General features: G+C 38.9%; 1 protein-coding gene across 2 annotated transcripts; it reads left to right on the top strand.

Moving 5' to 3' along the window:
- Positions 1-189: 189 nt before the first annotated feature.
- On the top strand, positions 190-16,624 carry MTFR2 (mitochondrial fission regulator 2). Of its 2 annotated transcripts, none has more exons than XM_029223808.1 (7): positions 190-512; positions 1,121-1,233; positions 5,139-5,243; positions 5,704-5,816; positions 7,110-7,345; positions 8,821-9,178; positions 14,290-14,580. In XM_029223808.1, the coding sequence occupies exons 2-7, from the start codon at positions 1,171-1,173 to the stop codon at positions 14,474-14,476; spliced, it is 1,062 nt and encodes a 353-aa protein (XP_029079641.1). In that variant the 5' UTR covers positions 190-512; positions 1,121-1,170; the 3' UTR covers positions 14,477-14,580. The 2 variants fall into 2 exon arrangements, with proteins under 2 accessions (XP_029079641.1, XP_029079640.1); XM_029223807.1 differs by lacking the exon at positions 190-512 and adding an exon at positions 16,589-16,624 and having other exon boundaries at positions 1,153-1,233; positions 14,290-14,464.
- Positions 16,625-18,895: the final 2,271 nt, after the last annotated feature.

Genomic DNA, 18,895 nt, shown 5'->3' with positions numbered 1-18,895 from the left:
GCCCACCTGTGCCTCTAGGCTTCTATTGGCTGCCTCGCTGAAGGCCCGCCCTCTTGAAGGAGGAAGACACTCAGTAGCCAGTCTAAATAACCGTAAATAACCTGACGTCATTACGTAACCAGTCACAAGCAACGATCTTCAGCCTTGTCCAATGAGGTCGGGCACGGGTCATGGCCCGCGGAGTTTAAGTTTAGTCGGGGGACCCGGAAATGGTGAGCCCATTGTGGAGGCAAGGGACAGGTTCGGTGGCGCACGGGCGGAGGGCCGCGCTTCCAGCCGAGTTACCCCGGCCGAGTGAGGGGCTACAGGGCCAAGCCCTGGGCCAGTGCAGGCGTCGTCACCGCCCGTGGCAGGCAAGCCGAAGCGCACGGGCGGACACGTATGGACGTCTGAGCGCTCCTGGACCAGGACGAGTGCACGCCGGGCCTAGTCCTCTGCGGATTCCGCGGCAAGGTTCCTTAACGACTGCTTGAAGTTCCCGTGATTGCCGAGAGGCTGGGCTTCGGAGGAAGGTAAGCCAGGCGACCATGCTGGGTTAGGAGAGACGCCGAGGGAGCTTGGGGCCAAAGCGAGTGATGTGACTGGGCGCTAGTCTCGGCCTGTTATTTAGTAGTTAGGTGACTAAGTCACGTCGCCTATCTGGGGTTCATATTCTTTAAAATAAGCAAGGAGGTGGGTGGTACTCCGATACGTTAGTGAGGAAGAGCTACCGTTCCTTTTGTCAAAGCCTTGAGTCGGCCCCCTGACTGCTTTCAAGGATGGGTTGAACTCATCCCTTCTAAGAGTCTCAGCCCAAAGCTTTCGGAGAGAGGGCGCATCGCTGTTGCAACCAACTTGAAGGCTTCCCTGCTAAGTTTCCAATTTCGCTGATTGATATTTATTAACCAGGTCCCTTCAGAGGAATTTTTAATGCAACTTAACTGATAAATTGAAGTTTCTTTTACCAACCCTTCCCCATTCCCCCGTTCCTTTTTTTCTCTCCTCTCATTAAAATAATGCTGGCCAGAGAGATTAGTTGATGGTGTAATGTGTAACCAAAGGGGTTTTCCAGTTATTTAATACAATTTTGTGCGACAGTTATTTATCAAGAATAATGTTTTCTAATTTTTTTTCCCTTAAGGTATCAAGAAACAATGCTTCCTTAAATTTGCTTCTGTATTTGCCTCATCAATGTCATTCATATTGAGTATCTTAAGAGAGATGCTGGAATATTTTGGTGTTCCTGTGAACCAGGTAAATATCTTTTAATGGATTTGAATGAACCTGTTGTATTTGTTTGAGGTCTTATTTTAGAAATGATTTATATGTCAACACTCAAGGCAAAATTGTTACTTCTCTATAGGTGTAACAAAGGCGAGTTTCCTTTAGTATAGCTTTGATAGTTTGAGTTAAAAAAGGGATAAGATTATCAGGAACCCATTTATTTGATAGGTCAAATGCCAACGAAAGATACAACCGAAGCAAAAGATAGACATGACCTTCATAGATAAAATATTTAAAAAATATCTAGTGGCTTTATTTAAGGTAATTTAAGTTTGATACTTGGATATAGAATGGCAAGTTATAGCTCAGCAAATTCAGAATAAATATTAAGGAGAGAGGTTGGCTTAGGTGCGAGAAGCATAAGCAGATCAAATTTTGTCTACTTACTGAGTAGCTATGACATCTAACACAATATGCTTGTTTCTGTAGGTGATGCAGAGTAGCAGTACATGGTTCTTGTATTCATGATGCTTAAAATATAATATGAGATATAAGAAATGTATACAGATAACTGTAATACAGGACTGAATATAAGAGAGACACAAAAATAATAGGGGGGCTTACAGAAAATGGGCAAATTGTTGCTGTTTGGTGTTGTGAATTAGAATAGACAAGGATAATTAAAATATTTTAAACAAAAGTTGAAAAATGATGGAGCCATTAATATAAATGGACAGTTCCATACGTGAAACTACTTTGAGTAGGGAGATAAGTCATATGTGCTGTTGGAATATATAAATACAAAGGTCCTGCAGATAATTGGGTATATGGTTCTGGAATGTAGGAAAGAAAAGAGATTCAGATTTGGAGTGATCGACATTCTTTTGATATTTGACTTTGATGACGTGTAATGGAGGATGTCACTGGATGTTATTGAAGCATTTTGAATTTCAGAATTGGAGAGATTTAAAGACAACAAAGACTGAGTGATTGTTGAAGATTTGCTTATCAGTAGATTATTGATGCCTTTAGGGATTTCTGTAGGTGGAGAGTGGCAGCTGAACTGTAGTAGTTTGAAGAATGACTGAGGAAGGGAAGTGGCATCAGCAACCTTCTTTTGAAAAGTTTGTGAAAAGAAATTGAGAGAGGCCATCAATCTGAAGGAAAACTGCTTAACCCAAAAGAGCATGTGTTCTTGTTAATGGATAGTGGGAAATGAAGTTGGATAGATAGAATAGGGCCAAGTGGCAGAGGACCTTTGAGAGTGATTGGAGAATGAATACGCAATTAATGGAGTATGTTATGACAACTGAGCTGGCAGAATTGATGGAAGGTTGTGAGGCTGGCTGATGGAATCAGTATTTAATGGTTAGAGCCGGATGCTTGGATATGATCAGATAAATTCAGAACCCTTGCCATTTAAAAGCAGAGGAATGGCATGACTTTGTGCAGAAGATTCTATGTGCTGATGACTTTCAAATCATTCTCTCTAGCCCCAGTTTTTCTCAACTAGTCCTATGGATTCGATTTTTACCTGGCATGTATTCTGTATGCTGATGATTCCCAAATCCATCTTTCTAATGCAGATTGTCTCCTAAGTTCTAGAACTGTGTATCCATCTGCTTACTGGATGTTTCCATGAGGATGCTGATAGGATGCTACCTCTATATCTGTGGCTTATAATAAACTTGGTTTTCCTTATGGGATCTCAGGAAAAATGAAAAGTCCAATTTTTAATGCTTTTTAAAGAGAGAAAATGCCTCCTTTGTGTTGAAATCACTTCCAAAAGAACAAACATTATGTCATTTTGGGGGAAGTTCCTGTGGGAATAGTTTACACTAATAGGGGAAACTCCAAGCTAAAGAACAAAGTTATTATTTGAGTTATAGAAGCACATTTCATTTCTGTTATCTTCTTAAGAACTGACTACTAGAAAATGTATTCCACTGTAAGTAAAGCATTTTTTTTTCTCTTTTTAAAAATTGAAATATAGCTGATTTACACTATTGTGTAGTTTTAGCTGTACAGCAAAGTGATCAGTTATATAATATTTCAGATTATTGTCCATTATAGGTTATTACAAGATATTGATATAGTTCCCTGTGCTATGCAGTAGATTCTTGTTGCTTTTCTATCTTACACACAGTAGTTTGTATCTGTTAGTCTCATACTCCTAATATAACCCCCCTTCCCTTTCCCCTTTGGCAGCCATAAGTTTGTTTTCTACGTCTGTGAGTCTGTTTCTCTGTTTTGTTTATAGATTCATTTGTAGTATTTTTTAGAGTCCCCATATAAGTGATAATATTTGTCTTTCTCTGTCTGACTTATTTCACTTAGTATGATATTCTCTAGGTCCATCCATGTTGCTGCAAATGGCAATATTTTATTCTTTTTTATGGCTGAGTAATATTCCATTGTGTGTATGTATGTGTGTATGTATGTATGTATATCTATATCTATATCTATATCTGCCACATCTTCTTCAACCAGTCATCTGTTGATGGGCACTTGGGTTGTTTCCATGTCTTGACTATTGTAAATAGTGCTGCTGTGGACATTGGGGTGCATGTATCTTTTTGAATTAGAGTTTTCCCCAGGAGTGGGATATTGCTGGATCATATGATAGCTCTACTTGTATTTTTTTAAGGAACCTCCATACTGTTCTCCATAGTGGCTGCACCAATTTACATTCCCACCATCAGTGTAGGAGGGTTCCCTTTTCCCCACACCCTCTCCAGTATTTATTATTTGTAGACTTTTTGATGATAGTCATTCTGACCCACATGAGGTGATACCTCGTTGTTTTGATTTGCATTTCCCTAATAGTTAGGGCTGTTGAGCATCTTTTCTTGTACCTGTTGGCCATCTGTATGTCTTTGCAGAAATGTCTATTTAGGTCTTCTGCCCATTTTTTGATTGGGTTGTTTGTTATTTTGATATTGAGTTGTATGAGCTGTTTGTATATTTTGGAGATTATCCATTTGTCAGTTGCATAGTTTGCAAATACTTTCTCCTATTCTGTAGGTTTTTTCATTTTATTGATGGTTTCCTTTGCTGTGCAAAAGCGTTTAAGTTTAATTAGGTCCCACTTGTTTATATTTGCTTTTATTTCTTTTGCCTTAGGAGACTGATTTAAGGAAATATTGCTACAATTTATGTCTGAGCATGTTTTGCCTATGTTCTCTTCTAGTTTTATGGTGTCATGTCTTACATTTAGGTCTTCAAACCATTTTGAGTTTATTTTTGCGTATGGTGTGAGGGAGTGTTCTAACTTCATTGATTTTCATGTAACTGTGCAGCTTTCCCAACACCACTTGCTTTTCTCCATCGTGTATTCTTGCCTCCTGTGTCGTAGATTAATTGACTGCACATGCGTGGGTTTGTTTCTGGGCTCTCTGTTGTGCTCCATTGGTCTATATGTCTCTTTTTGTGCCAGTACAACAGTAAGTAAAGCATCCTTAAACTGTTTAGGGCCTGCTTCATTTATTCCCCTTTTTTTCCTCCTTTAAAGGAAATTACATGAATATACTCTGTATTACTTCACTGCTTGAAAAATTGAAATTGTCCATTTTTCATTGGGCCCAAAGATGGGATTTTTAGCTGGGAGGAGGGGAGACAATTTTTCTGAATAAAGTTCCCCAAATATTTGGCCATTATCAGAAATAAAACAGAATGAATTTGTGGTGCTTTCTCAAAAGATCTTTCTTCCTGGAATCTGTATATGTTAACTCCCATCCCCCTGCTTCCCACTTGTTTAAAGACAGATATGAATAAAGTTTAATTCTTTGAAGAAAATACTTTAGAAGTATGCCATTCTATATTTTCTTTTTAAAAATAAATGTTATTGCATATTTTACATTTTTTCCATAAATAATATCAATATAAACATGCTCAATAGAGTACTACTTTTTAAACAATGCTTTATGTTTAAATAGGTTTTGCAGATTTGGGAAAATAAAGACTATGGATCAGCTCGGAGTATTGTTCGTATTATTGGGAAAATTCTTCCTTTAGAACCTTGTCCCAGGCCTAATTTTGAGGTAAGTCAGTCAACATGCATTGTTTAAGTACCATGTGTAAAATTATCCCAGGTACTCCTAGGGACATAGGGTAGAACAAAAGAAGAAATGTTTCCTGCAAGCCAAAAACCTTTAGTTTATCCTGGAAACAAGTCACTTCACGTGTGTCTTTGTCTTTATTTTTTTAAGTAATTATATCCAAAGATTGGCAGATGCAAAGCAACCACTGAGTAGCTTATTTTATTCTTCTAGTTTGTGTTTTATGTTGGATGACATTCACTAGGGGAGAAAATATTGCCACATGTGTAGACTTTAGAATAATTATTTTCCTCAGTTTTTTTTCTCGCTAATAGGTGTATGTTTTTCTATTGCATATCCTTTTTCCTTTTCATTCTTGTGGATTTTTAATTTACACAAATAGTTTCCACGGGCATGTGTCTTTCCCCGACTCCCTGACTTTCTTTTTCCTTTTTTCCTTTAGCTGATCCCACTCTTGAACTCTGTGGACCCAGCTAACTGTGGATCTGTAGTTCCATCTTTTGCTGACGTTTTGTGTGTGACGAATGATGAAGAAGCCAGTTATCTCAGATTTCGGTAATTTTTCTACTTATCTTGGAAAGTGGGGTGTGGGCTATAATCTGAATTCTTCCACATGGTGAAGTATGTTCAGACTGATCAAGCCTTTTTATTTGTCTACCTCTGTACTGCGCTGTGTCCTGCTAATGTCTTCCTAATAGGGATGACTGGTGTTTTCTCATTTTTAGCCACTTTTTTCTTTTTTTTAAATGTATTTTTATTTTTTATTTTTGGCTGTGTTGAGTCTTCGTTGCTGTGCGCAGGCTTTCTCTAGTTGCGATGAGCTGGGGCTACTCTTCATTGTGGTGTGAGGGCTTCTCATTGCAGTGGCTTCTCTTGTTGTGGAGCACGGGCTCTAGAGTGTGTGGGCTTCGGTAGATGTGGCGTGTGGGCTCAGTAGTTGTGGCTCATGGGCTCTAGAGCACAGACTTGGTAGTTGTGGCGCACGGGCTTAGTTGCTCCGCGGCATGTGGGATCTTCCCAGACCAGTGTTCAAACCCACGTCCCCTGCACTGGCAGGCGGATTCTTAACCACTGCACCGCCAGGGAAGCCCCTAGCTAGCCTTTCTTAATGCACATTTAATCCTCACCCCAGGCCTAGGAAGGAATGATATTAAAAGGATATAAAAATCACCATGTTCATTTTTGGAGAAAGCTCTTTCCTGTACTAAATACTATATTTATTTTATATATTTAGCCAAAACTTATATAGTGTTTACTGTTTACCAGGCAATGATGTTAAATATATTTCAACATTTGGATGTTTTATTGCTTGGTAGTACTAACTTAGCTGTTAGTGTATTCAGATACAGGCTGAAGTACAAAAGGGTCAGTTATTCAGAAAAACCGGCTAAATTTATTCTATATCAAATTGGTTTATAAATTTTCAAAAAATTATTAATACGGTAAACTTACCCCAACATAACAAGGAATCCTGTAGGACCTTATATTCCGAATATGTAGAATTTCTAAATAAATTAACTTTATTTCTAAATAAATCAATTTGTACTGTGTTTGAAGTTAATAGATAGGATTATTATTTTTGGTTTACAGTCTGAAAGCAAGATGTGTTCCTTCATTCACTGACCGCTTATTGGTCACCTATTAAAGTCAGCATTTGTTCTGGGTACTGAGAATATAAAGTTACATAAGATGTTGTTTGTCCTTAGTGAGTCTAGAGACCATTATAGGGTAAAGACAGCTATTCTGGTTTTGTTTTGGTATCTTTATTCTTTAACCTAAAGAATTTATTTCTAGAAAATTTTTCTTCCTCCTTCTCTCTCTCTTTCCATTTTTTCCTTCCACCTACAGAAATAGTATATGGAAAAATGAAGAAGAGGAGAAAATTGCTTCTTTCCATCCTTTGCAACTAGTTGAAGATCCATTGACACCTCCTCTAAGGCATAACAAACCAACAAAAAGTGATTGGCCTGAAAGTGAAGCTGCAATTAAAAAAATAGCTGCCCTTGAAGATGAGCTAGCTTTTCTTCGCTCTCAGATTGCTGCAATTGTGGGAAGGCAAGAACTGAGAAACAGTACAAATTCTGGTGAGTAACGTTGGATTTTTATTTCAGTTGGATGATACTCATTTAGTATTTCAGTCAGTGTGGTTCTGAGTAAGAAAAGAATGTTTGCTGCTAATGTATCTTATGAATGACATTAAATATGAAACGATGTTGGGTGTATATATGTGTTAGCTCTGATGTTTATTGAGAATAAATTAAGATGCATTTCTAGTGACAGGGATGGCTTTGGTTTAAAGAAGAGCTAACTATGCTGCCGAAGATTGTAGTTTTGTATTTAAAAGCCGGTTTTCTAAGTACAGTTGTCCCTTGGCATCCGTGGGGTGTTGGTTCTAGGACCCCTGTGGGTACCAAAATCTTAGGATGCTTAAGTCCCTTATATAAAATGGCATATTTACATATAACCTATACACATCGTCCATCCTCCCATATACTTTAAATCATCTCTAGATTACTTATAATACCTAATAAAATGCAAGTAGTTATAAATATAATGGAAATGCTTTGTAAATGGTTGTCAGTGCATGGAGGATCAAGTTTTGCTTTTCGGAACTTTTCTGGAGTTTTTTTGTTTTTTTTTATTCATATTTTTGATCTGCGGTTGGTTGAATCTGCAGATGTAGAGCCTGAGGATATGGAGGGCTGACTGTAAGCTTTTCTAACTCCGTAGAAAAGTGTTGGACATTTAAGCGGAGGGATGCATTAATTTGAGACAAGAGTGTAGATTTGAGGCTTCATATATATATATTTGTAGTTTGAAGTTATTGCTGCTCTACTTCCACCAAATCTAGGTGAATACTGTTTTCCAGATGATTCTTTTTAAAATTTTTAGAGATGTGACGTGCTTTAAATAATATACATACACACACAATATCTGTATGTATATGAAAACATCCATATAAACACATATATAATTTATGTATTACATAATACTTATATAGTATTGTATATTTATAATTTATATTAAATATTATATATACTACTGGGTAATAAATGAGGTATGATATATACACTTTTTTTAAAGCAGTCGTGTTACACATGATTTTAGGAGCAAATCTGTTGTGAAAAAGTTAAGTATTTGGTACCCGTCTTAGGCTCCTGCCTAGAAAATATATGCCTGGGTGTTTCTACAATGTCATCATTAGAGTGAATATATCAGCTTGCATGTTTCTAGCCACAAGTTGTTGATCGTGTTTTGGCTTTTGTAAATAGAGGATGAAATTCAGATTGTATGTGAAAAAAGCACTTTTAATTTTCTCTTTAAAATGCATTCTCCCCCTTCCCCTACACAGAGAATCCTAATTGGATTAAAAATGAATTTACTGTTTGCTTGACTCTTTCAGAAATTACTAAGCAGATGGGATTGCTTCACCTTCCTGGCCACAGTATCATTATTTTAGTAGCATTACAGAATTGTTCCTGTTTTGATTCTAATTAGTGTTACGTGTTATATTGGAGAAAATTTTGCATGGTTTTTCAACAGACCACATTTTCTTTAGGCTCCTTGGACTTGAAGAACGACAGGCCTAGTGGTTTGGGACACATGCCATCATCAGGGACTACTCAACTGAGTGTCGAACCAGATTCGTTTTCAAGTTCAGTGTTTCCCTCTCCTCCTCCTCCACCACCGCCTCCTCAGGTTTCTTCTCTACAGCCTCCATGTTCTCCTCTCGTGCAAACAGCCTCTAATAATATTTGTGCATCAGATAATTCAGCAACTGAAGTGAAAAAACAGCACCCAGATACTAGGAAAACCAATTTTAGTCATCATTCAAAAAACCAGAAAAATAAAGATGTTCCAAACATGTTGGATGTTCTGAAGGATGTGAATAAGGTCAAGCTACGTGCTATTGAAAGGTATGTTGTCATAATTTGAGAAATGAACCCAAATTTTATCAATGGTGTTTAAAGAAATTATTATATTTATCAAAGTAAACATAGATAAGTCTTCTCTGATTCCTCTTTACCCCAAATACCCCTCGAGAGAGAATGATTTTCAGTTTTTTGTGACTCTTTGTTCTAGTGTCCTATCTCCATATTTTTGAAACAATGTACTACTTTTGCTATTTCTTGATATTTTAGTTATATTTACTTGCAATTGTTAAAAATCTGGAATACGTTCTCTTAGACATTCTACCCCCTAACACACATGCACACACACTTCTTATTACATCTTCCCAATATGGTTAAGTCACAGTCTTTCCTTAAATCCGTGTTCAGAATTTATATCCTTACTATAACAGTAAACATTCACAGGTAAGCCATTTCATATACTATGACTACATTTTGTTTGTTACTAATTTTATTTTTTATGGCAGTTAATAATTGCCTCCTTGAATCCCCCCCACCCCGGAAATCCCCTCACGGAGCCCTCGGTCCTGTTCTAATCTCACCTGTTGCTCTAAACTTCCTGCATTGTCATCCTAAGGATTTCCTTCGTCATCATGGGCATTCTCTTTGTCCTGTGTCGCATCACCCATTTCCTGGGTGTCATATCTTCTTCCTGCAGCTTCCTGAGGAGTGCATGAAAGGTAGATTTAAGACCTTGTATATCTGAATTTCTTTTTCTTTTATTCTCACACTTAATTGCTAGTTTGGCTGGGTATATAATTGACAGAAAATCATTTTTCCTCAGAATTTTGAAGGCATTTTTCCATCGGTTTCTAGCTCTCAGTGTTCCTGTTGAGAGGTTAATGTCGTTTTGATTCCTGATGCCATGTATGAAGCCTGTTTCTTCATTTTTTTTTTTTTTTTTCTTGCGGTATGCAGGCCTCTCACTGTTGTGGCCTCTCCCATTGCGGAGCACAGACTCCGGATGCACAGGCTCAGTGGCCATGGCTTATGGGCCCAGCTGCTCCACAGCATGTGGGATATTCCCGGACCGGGGCACAAACCCGTGTCCCCTGCATCAGCAGGCGGACTCTCAACCACTGCGCCACCAGGGAAGCCCCTGTTTCTTCATTCTTGAAGCATTTAAGATCTTCTCTTTGGTCCTGGTGTTCTTAAATTTCATGGTGATGTGCCCTGGAGAGTTCTTTTTAAGTTTCTTATGCTGAGCATTTACTTCTTTTTAAGTTCCTTACGCTGAGTTCACTTATTGATTGAACTCAATCAGTTTAGAGTTTTATGTCCTTTATTTTTGGAAATTTCTTATAACATTTCTCTGATAATTTTCTCCTATTCTTTCTTTCTGTTCTCTTTTCTTGGAAAGTCTATTAGAATTTTGAATGCCAGAATTATTTGTCTTATTTTTATATCTTTCCTTTACTGTTTTCTTCTCTTTGCTTTTTTTTATTGTACTTTTTGAGAAAATTCTAACTCTTCTATTGTTTTTCCTGTCATCACTTGTTTTTTGGGGGTGTGGGCTGGGGTGTGGGGAACTGTGCAGCTTGTGAGATTCTAGTTCCCTGACCAGGGATTGAACCAAGCCCTCGGCAGTGAAAGTGTGGAGTTCTAACCACTGGACTGCCAGGGAATTTCCCCCATCATCATATTTTTAATTTGCGAGACCCATTTCTTTTTCTTTGAGTGCTCCTTTTTTATGTCTTCTTGCTTTTGTGTGTCTTATGCTACTGAAAATATTAACTACAGTTTTATTCTAAGTTTTCTTTTGCTCTTGAATTATGTTCATTTTTCCTGAGTTCCTTTTCCTCTTATTGATTTTGGTCTCCATTTATAGTTTTGGAGCCTTATTTAAGTATCTGGTGATTTGCAGCTATGCATTTATATTTAAAAGTGAGGTATGGAAAAGCTGATTGAAGTTTCTTTGTGTGAGGTGGGATTGCCAGCTGGTGGGCTTCACAATTTAGTGACTGAGGAGAGGACCTTGCCATTTTGTTAGCCAGATCCCATATTTCAGTAGCTGTATGTCTTTTCTTTGGGACTAGAGGGTTTTTCTAGAAAGTTCTTCATTCTCCTTGGTCAGAAGAGTTGGGGATTACACAGGTGGTGCAAGCTAGGTAGTTTGAGAGTTGAGTGGGGAAAGGGCAAGGGAGGAGCATATCATTCCATATGTGGACTTTTCCTCAATCCGTCTGTTTTCAGGAAGGCAGCTTACCTCCCATTCTCTTCACTGTCATCAGATTTCCAGCTTTCAACATTTTGCTGCAATTCTTATCTACTCTCTCCTCTCGTAATCTCTTTGTCTTTGTGGGTGTACATCTTTTTCATTTCTTTGCTGTCATTTTAGTAGGCTTTCACAGAGATCTGCCATGTTCACCTGGAAATTCCTCAGTGAAGTTTTGCTGAGAAAATAAATGTATTTTCTATGTAATAGTGTTAGGACACATAAGTCATTTCATTATCAGTGAGGTTATGATTGATCCTTGTATGAGGCAGCTAGTACAGAGAAAAATCTTACGGTTGTAGGTACCCGTTTAGTCCCAACTAGATCTCTTACTGGTATCGTCGGGCACAGTCAGTGTAAAATGGTGACTCTGTGGCTGTTACCATCACTGGAGAAATGACTGAAACGCCAGTAGACTCCACCCTCCACCCCTCTATTCTCTCATTTTTCTAACAACTGATCTTGTTTCATATGTTACTGCTAAATCCGACGAGACTTCCCACATCTTTACATTTACAAATTTACTACCCATGTTCTCTGCCTTCCATCTTGTTATTGCAAATGAAGCATCCTTGATCATGTCCATGCTCTCCCCTTGGTCGCTGGTTCCCCTTCTCTCTAAGCATTTCACTTAAAATTCTCTCTTCTGTCTTCTGCGCCATCAAATTTTCCATCTTTATTCTTCTCTTCATGCTTGAGCATTTCCCATCTTCAAAACATGTATACCCTCAGCTATTATAGTTTCTCTGTTCCCTTTCTGGTATAAATTCTTGTTGTTGTTTATAGTTTGTTTCCATTTCTCACTGCCTTCTAGTCACTGTAATATGGTGTCTGTTCCCATCACTCCATTGAAAACTGTTCTTTCAAGGTCTCCAGTGACTCCATGTTGCTAAATCCAGTGGTCAGTTCTCATTGCTCTTCTTACTTGACCTCTCAGCAGCGTTTGATACAGTCCTCAGTTCCCGCCTCCTTGGAACACTTTCTTCACTTGGCCTTGAGGAAATCATGCTTGGTTTTCCTCTTACCTCATTGTCCACCTCTTATTTCTTTGCTGATTCTTTTTTCTGGGCCTGGTCTCTGAATGTTGGCATTGGCTCAGCCCTCAGCCCCCTTCTTCTGTCCACCCACATTGTTTCCTTGGGTAATCTCATCTAGTCCTAGGCTTTAGATACCAGCTAAATGCTAATGATGCCCACATTTATTTTTCTAGCCCTGACCTCTCCTCTGAGCCCCATGCCTACTTCACATCTTCATTTGCCTGTCTCACAGGTACCTCATGCTTCACATGTCCAAAACAGAACTCTTCCTTCCTACCTGTTCCGTCCTCTACCTTGAAAACTTGTTCTTCCCCCAAGTCTTTTGCTTCTCAGCAAATGGCAACAATATCACCCTCAGTCCAGACGTCTGGAAATCATCCTGTTTTTTCATTTCCTTTCTATCCCACATCCTTTCCATCAGCATACAGCTCAAATTTATGTACCCTCAGTGGTCCTCACTGCCACCTTTCAATCTAAACCACTATCTTTTTTTGTTTTTTTTTTGATGTGGACCTTTTTTTTTTTAAGTCTTTATTGAATTTGTTACAATATTGCTTCTGTTTTATATTTTGGTGTATTGGCCAGGAGGCATGTGGGATTTTAGCTCCCCGACCAGGGATTGAACCCACACCCCCTGCATTGGAAGGCGAAGTCTTAACCACTGGACCACCATGGAAGTCCTGCCACTATCTTTTTTTTTGCGGTGCGTGGGCCTCTCACTGTTGTGGCCTCTCCTGCTGCGGAGCACAGGCTCTGGATGTGCAGGCTCAGTGGCCACGGCTCACGGACCCAGCCGCTCCGCGGCATGTGGGATCCTCCCGGACCGGGGCACAAACCCGTGTCCCCTGCATCGGCAGGCGGACTCTCAACCACCGCGCCACCAGGGAAGCCCCTTGCCACTATCTTATATAGCTTGGACTTTTGCAGTTGCCTCCAACCTGGTCTCTCTTTTCATTCTTGCCTCCTTATCTGTTCTTCATATAGTAACCAGAGTGACCTTTAAAAATTGAAGTCAGATCATACCATTCCCCTGCTTAAAATCCTTTGGTGGTTTTCCATTGAGCTTAGAATGAAATCTTGACACCTTGCTGTGGCTTGGAAGTCTCTCTAGGATTCAGCCCTTATCTCTCTGACCTCACGTCCTACTTCCCGTCTTACTTAACTGCACTCCAGCTGTGCCTGTTTTTCTTTTTTCTTTTCTCACAGGTGCCAACCTCCTTGCGATGCATCCACTGGATGTTTACACTAAAATTGACTGCTTGTCATTTCCTTAAAGAGAATGTCACCTCCTTTAAGAGGCTTTTCCTCATCATCTCATTGAAAGTGCTTTCATCCTAGCCACTATCACATTTCCCTCTTTTATTTTATCCACAGCACTGGATAATTGCTGTCCAAAATGTTCTTGCTTACTTGTTTTGGTGTAACACTGTCCTGCCACCAGAGTGTTCTGTGGAAGTAGGATACTGCTCTACCCCTGAAGCGTAGAGCCTGGTAAAATAGGGGGCATTAAGATTGAATGAATGAATGAACAGTTAGCCTGATGTTTTTCTTTTCTTGAACTCCATAGTCCTTTTAAAAGTTCTTAAATATTTCTTTAAATTTTTCTACCGACTGGAAAATTAGAAAATAAAAAATAAAGATGATATTTGATAAATCCCAGGTTACAACGGATTGTGGTAGAGCCTCACATGGGCTCTCAGCTTTCTGATTACTAATCCATTGTGCCCTCCAGATTTGTTTTTTTTACAAGGCAAAACATTCCAATCTCTTGAAGATTGTAATATATTATGCTTATATTTCTGCTGTGTTTGTCAATAAGGAACTTAAATTACACAAAGTTTTAATTTATTCCATTTTTTTTAAAGGTCCCCTGGGGGCAGACCCATTCATAAAAGGAAAAGACAAGACTCACCTTGGGATCCAGTGTCTTTAATATCCCATGCACTTAAGCAGAAATTTGCATTCCAAGAAGAAGATTCCTTTGAGAAAGAAAATAATTCCTGGGAGTGTTCTCCATTTTCTAGTCCAGAAACTTCAAGGGTGAGATTATAAGTTTAAATCTTCAGTTTTTCTAATGCATATTGTTCATGATGTATCTTTGCTTTCAAGTTCCTTGAAGTAATTAATTATGCAGAATGGGCTTAAAATTGTTGATGCTGTGTGCTGCTAATGTTTCTGTTGTTTGTGTTGACTTTCACGTTCATTTTTAGCTTTTAGCATACTATGAAGTTTTTTTGAGGTGAGACACTTGATTTGAAAAGTACTTGTGCATAAGTTTATAATGGTTTATCCTGGGCACGTGCTAACTTGACATTGCTGTCTGCAGTATGAACCGGGTGTCTGAAACTTTGAGAGGACCAGAGAAAAATGGTGTGATAGATTCAACCTAACCATATTTAAATGTGAATATTCCCAATTTTTTTTCCGGTCAAATATGAAGATTGGATTATTTAGATAAATAGGACATTAACTGTGCTTTTAACAAAGCAGATGAGGTCATAATTACTTCAATGACCATGCTCATTGGATACTTAAAAAAACTCATAATATATTTCAACCCTTAACCCTTAAGATTTCTTCTTTCTTGAAGTGTCTTTTCTTTGGTTTAGATACAATCCAAATTTGGGGGGTGGTTTTCCATCTCATAAACTAGTTGAGGTAGTAAATAAGAATAAGCCTTAGGAATGAGAGGAGAGTGAAAGATGGACAGTATATAAAGTCCAGTGGGTGGCTTTAGAGTGGCGGACATCAGTCAGACAGCAAAGGAGATGGAAAAACTAAAAAGCAGATGGCAACTCAAAGAGCACAACAGAGCAGGGGAAAATCGTTCTACTCAGTTTCAGTGCGTGTGTGGTTTCTAAGTTACCGTTGTGCCTGTACAATAGCTGATGCTTATCATGTTGACTCAGAAGATTATATTCTTAACTCTAAGAAGGCAAAAAAGTATATAGTTTACTTTAGAACTGTTACAATTAAAATTACAAATGTGTCTAAGTGTTCAACATTTGCATAGAAATTTGTAACTGGCAAAGTACTTTTTTTACTCATCTCATTTGACCTTTGCAGCAATATATTTTTCTATCGAAGTATAGCTGATTTACAGTATTGTATTAGTTTCAGGTGTACACCATAGTGATTCAGTATTTTTGCAGTTTATACTCTATTATAGGTTATTACAAGATAGTGGCTATAATTCCCTGTGCTATACAGTATATCCTTGTTGCTTATCTATTTTATATATAATAGTTTGTTAATCCCATACCCCTATTTGTCCCTCCCCGCTTCCCTCTCTCCTTTGGTAACCACAAGTTTGTTTTCTATATCTGTGAGTCTGTTTCTGTCTTGCATATACATTCTTTTTGTTTTGTTTTGTTTTTAGATTCCACATATAAGTGACATCATACAGTATTTGTGTTTCTCTGTCTGGCTTATTTTGCTAGGCATAATATGCTATAGGTCCATCCATGTTGCTGCAAATGGCAATATCTCATTCTTTTTTATGGCTGAGTAATATTCCAGTGTGTGTGTGTGTGTGTGTGTGTGTGTGTGTGTGTGTGTGTGTGTGTACCACATCTTGTCAATCCAATGATTCGTTGATGGTCCTTGGGTTGCCAATATTCCCTCTTTTACACATGAGGAAAATGAGCTTGAAAGTGGTTAAGTGATCTGCCATCTGACATCTAAGTGGCAGAGCAGTGTATAGAACTTGGTTTATTAAAATTCTAGGATATTTGAAAACCTTCAGTTATCTCAGAAATTCACTTAGGTGGAACACATAGTTTCCCAGGGATAGTGGATCAAGGAGGTATTACTGGTTTGTCTTACACTGTTCACTGTTCTTTTCACATTTTCTTTCCAGCCAACTACAAGCACCTTAGAGAAAGAGCCATCTCTTTTTGTAAATTTTATAGCACCTTGCTTAGGGATGGGCACATAGAGACTCAAATTGTAGTCTACGGAGAGCTCAGTCTGTGCAACTGTGACTGTCCTGCTCACTTTCATGTCCTCAGCCCTGACTGAGCACAGTGCCTGACATGTAACCCGCTCTTAAACAATTACTTACTGTTGAATGAGTTAAGCCTCAAAGGGTTATTTGGTGTTTGTGTTGCCATTCTTTTTTTTACATCAGAATAGTTTCTGTGTTAAATATTTGCTTCATTTCAGTTTGGACACCATATTTCACAGTCAGAAGGACATTGAACTAAAGGAAGAACTGACAAACACAGCAGGTATAGCCCAAGCCATGAGCTACAGGGCTTGTGTCTGCACCTACAAGGCAGGATTGCAGAAGTATGCCAGCATACTTATCCCTACATGTGAAAGGATCTCACCTCCTGTTAAGGAAGTTAAATGTAGTCTATACACTGAGGTATATTAGTGCAAAGGTCTGAAGGATCTTGACTCTTAAGAATACCTGTCTCTGGTTTTAGAAGATCCAGCAGTTAACTGGCTACTGATGGTAGTTAGGGAAATGGATCTTTTTTTTTTCCCCATGTATGTTAATGTTATTAAAAGCTGAATGTATACTTTGAGTGATTCTCCTAAGAGCTAAATAGTAAATGATTTAATGTTTCTCATTAGAGAACAGTAAGGTCTCATTATAAGGTGACCGATGCCATTTAATGGATTAAGAAAATGTAAACTAAGTCTGTATTGTACTACTCAACAGATGATAGTACATTTGGATTTTTAAAAACAATTTCTTAAAGCAGTTATGATTTTCTAACTTAAGAGCCTTTGGATCTTTTAAAAATTGGTAGTGATTGGGGCTTCCCTGGTGGCGCAGTGGTTGGAAGTCTGTCTGCCGATGCAGGGGACGCGGGTTCGTGCCCCGGTCTGGGAGGATCCCACATGCTGCGGAGCGGCTGGGCCCGTGGGCCGTGGCCGCTGGGCCTGCATGTCCGGACCCTGTGCTCCGCAGCGGGAGGGGCCGCAACAGTGAGAGGCCCGCGTACCGCCAAAAAAAAAAAAAAAATTGGTAGTGATCTGGTTCACTTGGCCTCCAGCAACTTGGAGATTTTCAAAGAATATAAAATTATAATTTGTTCATTAAGATAGTCATACTTTGAATCATAGATTGAACCTCCTGAAAAATCTTCCTGAGGTGATAAAAGAATTAGAAGCTGATTTTGACCGTTAAATGCTAGATTGTAGAAGTATTTAAAGAATCTTCTTGATAAGTTTTGCCTACACTTGCTATGTAAATATGTACGCTTACCACTTTATTTCCTCTGTTCCTTTGTAAATAAATACGATTTTTTGAACTTGTTTGTGTTTTATAGCAGTTCCAATTCACGTTCTCTCCTCACTACATTTAGAACGTCTGAACTTTTTTTGGAAAGAGGGTTCTGTAGTTAATTTCTTGGTCAATGCAATGAAACACACAAAAGTTTGGAATAGGTGTTTTGTCCTTCTGCCAATACTAACGTGGTGTGGGAATTTACATGTTTCTCTAGAAATGGAGCTTAGGTTCCATTTGGAGGAACTCAGCACCCACCCATTTTACAGGCTCTCCCCTTTCGGAAGAGCCCAGTTTGCTCACAGGTTTCATGTTATTGTGGTAGAGAGTTGGCTGCCTGGTAACCCCTATTTCCGACCCCTTTCTCCTGGCACCTTCCAGTTAGGGGTGGCTGTGCAGCATCCATCTTATAGCCATGAGGAACGGGCTTGAATCACAGAGATGTAAACCCTGACATCACTGAGCTGCTGAACTAACACCAGCAAGAGCCATCTCCACACTTCTTGTTACATGAGAAAGAGAAATAAAAAAATATGCATTGTGGGTTTTCTGTTACTTGCAGCCAGAGGCATTCATGATGATACAGCAAGTACAGCAGTGTGACTTCCATACCTGCCTGTTACTCCTTCTGTGTAGTTTTCTGATACTTCTTATCCTGTGTCAGTAGTTTGTTCTTGCTGTTGTTCCCCCCCCCTCCTAGACATTGCTCCCACCCTGCCTTTTCTTCTCTCTTGTCCTTGTAATTAGAGTCCTCTTCCTCTGAAATAACTGCTTTTTATCCCCTGGGGTAGTCTTGCATTTTCAGTTTTATAGTTTCCTTATTTAGAAATGTTTAAGGAACAACCCCTCCCCATCAGCCAGCAGAAACCTTTGGAAGATACCATTTTCTGCTGGGTGAAGTCCATTTCTTAAGAAACCTCAAGTTAGTTTTTTGGGGAGGCTTTTCTGTTCTACTTCAGAATGAATTTCCTGCTTGCCCAAAGCACATGTCAGCACCACGATGCATCAAGATTGAGCTGACTTTAGATTCACCTCTATTTAGAAGTCTCACTTCCGATGTCCTGGGGGACACGAGACCATGCCCTGAAATTCCCCTTCGGGAGGCCTTCTGAATAGCCTACACTTGGGCTTCTGGTGACTTAATGTTGACTGTAGAGTTCGTGAGGGTTTAGGCTTTCATTATGAATCTATCTGTAAATTATCTAATACCTAAGTGTTATTTATAACATTTT

The sequence above is a fragment of the Monodon monoceros genome, unplaced genomic scaffold (assembly GCF_005190385.1).
Source record: "Monodon monoceros isolate NGI ecotype Baffin Bay Population unplaced genomic scaffold, NGI_Narwhal_1 Super_Scaffold_15, whole genome shotgun sequence".
NCBI classification, from domain to species: Eukaryota; Metazoa; Chordata; class Mammalia; order Artiodactyla; family Monodontidae; genus Monodon; species Monodon monoceros.
The sequence above is the reverse complement of the archived record's forward strand: the minus strand, read 5'-3'. Positions and strand labels throughout refer to the sequence as shown.

Bases quoted from the DNA above. Each gene is read 5' to 3' on its own strand.
- MTFR2 (XM_029223807.1), top strand. From the start codon at position 1,171: ATGTCATTCATATTGAGTATCTTAAGAGAGATGCTGGAATATTTTGGT. The intron at 7,346-8,820 runs GTGAGTAACGTT...CATTTTCTTTAG, and splicing joins GAGAAACAGTACAAATTCTG to GCTCCTTGGACTTGAAGAAC. The intron at 14,465-16,588 runs GTGAGATTATAA...GCTTCATTTCAG, and splicing joins CTAGTCCAGAAACTTCAAGG to TTTGGACACCATATTTCACA.